This window comes from Panthera uncia, assembly GCF_023721935.1.
Source record: "Panthera uncia isolate 11264 chromosome A1 unlocalized genomic scaffold, Puncia_PCG_1.0 HiC_scaffold_17, whole genome shotgun sequence".
NCBI classification, from domain to species: domain Eukaryota; kingdom Metazoa; phylum Chordata; class Mammalia; order Carnivora; family Felidae; genus Panthera; species Panthera uncia.
Window position 1 is genome coordinate 6,863,898 of NW_026057577.1, and position 3,254 is coordinate 6,867,151.

The 3,254-nt window shown below is 49.2% G+C and overlaps 1 protein-coding gene across 1 annotated transcript in view; it reads left to right on the forward strand.

Annotated features, from left to right (window-relative positions):
• Nucleotides 1-3,035: 3,035 nt before the first annotated feature.
• Nucleotides 3,036-3,254, forward strand: part of RNF130 (ring finger protein 130) — a 108,386-nt gene continuing 108,167 nt past the window's right edge. The window contains exon 1 of the mRNA XM_049648819.1: nucleotides 3,036-3,244. Coding sequence (XP_049504776.1) covers nucleotides 3,121-3,244 — 124 coding nt within the window. The 5' untranslated portion in view covers nucleotides 3,036-3,120. The remainder of the gene's footprint in view (nucleotides 3,245-3,254) is intronic.

Sequence of the window (3,254 nt, forward strand, 5' to 3'; positions counted from 1 at the left end):
ACACCCATGTTCATAGCAGCATTATTTGCAGTAGCCAAAAGGTGGAAGCAAGCCAAGTGTCCATCAGTGCTTGGATAAACAAAATGTGATGTATACATACAATGGAACATTATTCATCCTTAAAGATGAAAGAAATTCTAACACATGCTACAACATGGATGAACCTGGAGGACACTATGCTGAGTAAAATAATCCAGTCACGAAAGGTCAAATACCAACAAAACAAAACAAAACACCCTAAGGGTCAAATACTGTGTGACTCCATGTATGTGGGTCTATAAATATCTGTATGTATATTCCCGGAGTAGTGAAATTTTATAGAAACAGAAAATAGAATTGTGGTTCCAAGGGGGTGGGGGAGGGGGAAGTGTAAAGTTATTATGTAATGGGGACAGAAATTCAGTTTTACAAGATGAAAAGAGTCTAGGAGATGGATGGTGGTGATCCTTGCACAACAATGTGAATGTACCAAATGATGCTGAACTGAACACTTACAAACGGTTTAAGATGATTTTGGGGTGTTTTTTTTGTTTGTTTTTTGTATTTTTTTTACTGCAATTTTAAAAAGGTAGCTTTGTACCACAACTATACATGAAAAGACTCTTTTCCTAAAGGAAACTGTCCATAAAATTAAAAACAATTACACTCCCAAATGAAGGTGGTGTTACCAATGCCCTAGATGTCCATACCTGCTGAGGCTATGCACAGAGACCACCTCATCCCACTCTATTTTAAAGGGCGATTGGAAAGTGCCAGAGAAGTGTTGTAAGTTCTCTAGAAGCAACTCTCTACTTGACAAATTCAAAGTATGGGTACCACATGCTTTAAAAGACCCTTTTAGGGGAGCCTGGGTGGCTCAGTCGGTTAAACGTCTGACTTCAGCTCGGGTCATGATCTCACAGTTTGTGAGTTCGAGCCCTGCATCGGGCTCTGTGCAGACAGCTTGGAGTCTGGAGCCTGCTTCAGATTCTGTGTCTCCCTCTCTCTCTGCCCCTCCCCTGCTCACACTGTCTCTCTTTCTCCCCCAAATAAATAAATATTGACAAAAAAAATTTAAAGAGGAAGAAAGAAAGAAAGAAAGAAAGAAAGAAAGAAAGTCCCTTGTAAGGACAAGGGAGTAGAGTGAATGAGCCTGGCAAGCAGAGGCAGGCCAGGGCATGCCAAGTAAGAGCAGAGCCCAGAGACCCCCAGCAGGCCTGGGGCTATCTGGGCAGGGAACTCCCTGTCTCAGGTGCCTGAACATGAGTACCTTGGTCCCAAGAACTCTTTGCTCTGTGAGAAGGGAGTCCAGCTGCTGGAGGGCCAAAGTAGATACCTCTTCAAGCACTAGGCCCAGGGAGGAGGCCTGGTTATTTTGGTCTAGGGGCTGTACGTCCTGGAGGCAAGTAAATAAAGCCAGCCTCAATATGTCCAGGACAGACTAGACAGATGATTGCAGTGAGGAAGGAAGGGAAGATTTAGAGGGAGAAATTGTGAAGGACATTGCTAAGAGTCACCCAAGGACATCTGATATTTTAGCCAACACTGCATCCACACCCTTTGCCTGGAAACAGTGCCTCAGTTTTCCTTTGGGAAGTGGCCTCTTTCTGGGATACTCGGTACATTTGGTTGGGCAAGGCTGACTCCACCCCTTCCCACTATAGGATGCAGGGAATCCAGGCGGGGCCAGTCAGAAGATGCTATCCTACTATTAAGTATTGATCCAAAGGATACATACACACAGATTCAATGGGACATATGCACCCCAATGTTTATAGCAGCATTATCAACAATAGACAAATGATGAAGAGAGCCCAAATGTCCACCATCGGATGAATGGATAAAGAAAATGCGGTATACACACACACACACACACACACACACACACACACACACAATGGAATATTACTCAGCCATCAAAAACAATGAAATCTTGCCATTTGCAACAACGTGGATGGAACTAGCAAAAATAAGTCAATCAGAGAAAAATACCACATGATTTCACTCATATGTGGAATTTAAGAAACACAACAGATGAGCATGGGGAAAAGAGAGGAGAGGGAAACAAACCACAAGAGACTCTTAATGATAGAGAACAAATTGAGGGTTGACAGAGGAGGTGGGTGGGGGATGGGCTAGATGCGCTATGGGTATTGAGGGCACCTGAACACTGAGTATTGTATGTAAGCGATAAATCACTGAAGTCTACTCCTGAAACCAATATTGCACTGTATGTTAACGAAAATTTAAATTAGAAAAAAAAGATGTTATCCTTCCTCCTCATCAGGGAGCAATAATGAGTACACTGCCTAACATTCTATAAGCTACTGGATTCAGCCACACCTGACTCAAGACCCATCCCACTCTGTCGTTTATGCTTTAGAAGGGTACACAGCTGACAAGATGTGTGTGTGTGTTGTGGGCTGGGCAGGTCTCACTACAATCTCCTCTTTATCCAGAAAATCTGGAGGTTTCATCTCCTGTAGACAGCCTTCTCAACCCCACAGGTGTTCTTACAGTTCTGGGTGTTGCGGCCCCCCGCGTCCCATTACAGAGGCACATCCCCTCCCCTGCGTTCCTTGGTGTCAATTACATGTGACTGGTTGTTGACCAGCTGAAATCTTAACTCTTCACAGACATTTAACTTTTAAAATTAATTGTAAAGTTTTAACTGTTTTTCTTTTTGCATTCTCGTCGCAAACTTTTCCACAGGCCTTTATAAAGCTCCCAGGCTCCGCACCCTGTGCCCATCACGCCGGGACTAACGGACATGGCTGTGCAAGCTCCGGCCCTCGTGCAGGCGGGCGGGAGCGAGCAGGGCATCGCACGCAAGCGCGCGGGGGCGGGGCTGAGCCCCAGGCCTGCGCGTTGCCGCTCGGCCCCCCGGGAGGGGCCTGGGCAGAGCGGCGGCGAGCGCGCCGGAGGCAGCAGCCGGGCTAGTGGGACTTTGTGTTTCACAGACCCTGCTTCAGGCGCATCCTCTTGGAGCCGCCTCCCAAACCCCGCCGCTGCCAAGCGAGGCGCCCCCGAGTCGGCGGGACCAGACCCGTGGGATGGAGTGGGCCCGTCCCCACGGCCCTCAGGGGGCCCCGAGGAGACCACCGCGAGCTGCCTGACCCGCCGTCCTCGCCCAGGGGCCCCATGGGCGCGTCCCCGCGGGCGGGCCGCAGACGTGAGGGCGGCGAGCGGCGGGGCCGCGGCGCCGAGGAGGACCGTGCTCGTGCCCGGCCCCGCGCAGGCCGCGCGCGCGCGCTCCCGCCGCACCGCCGGCCGCT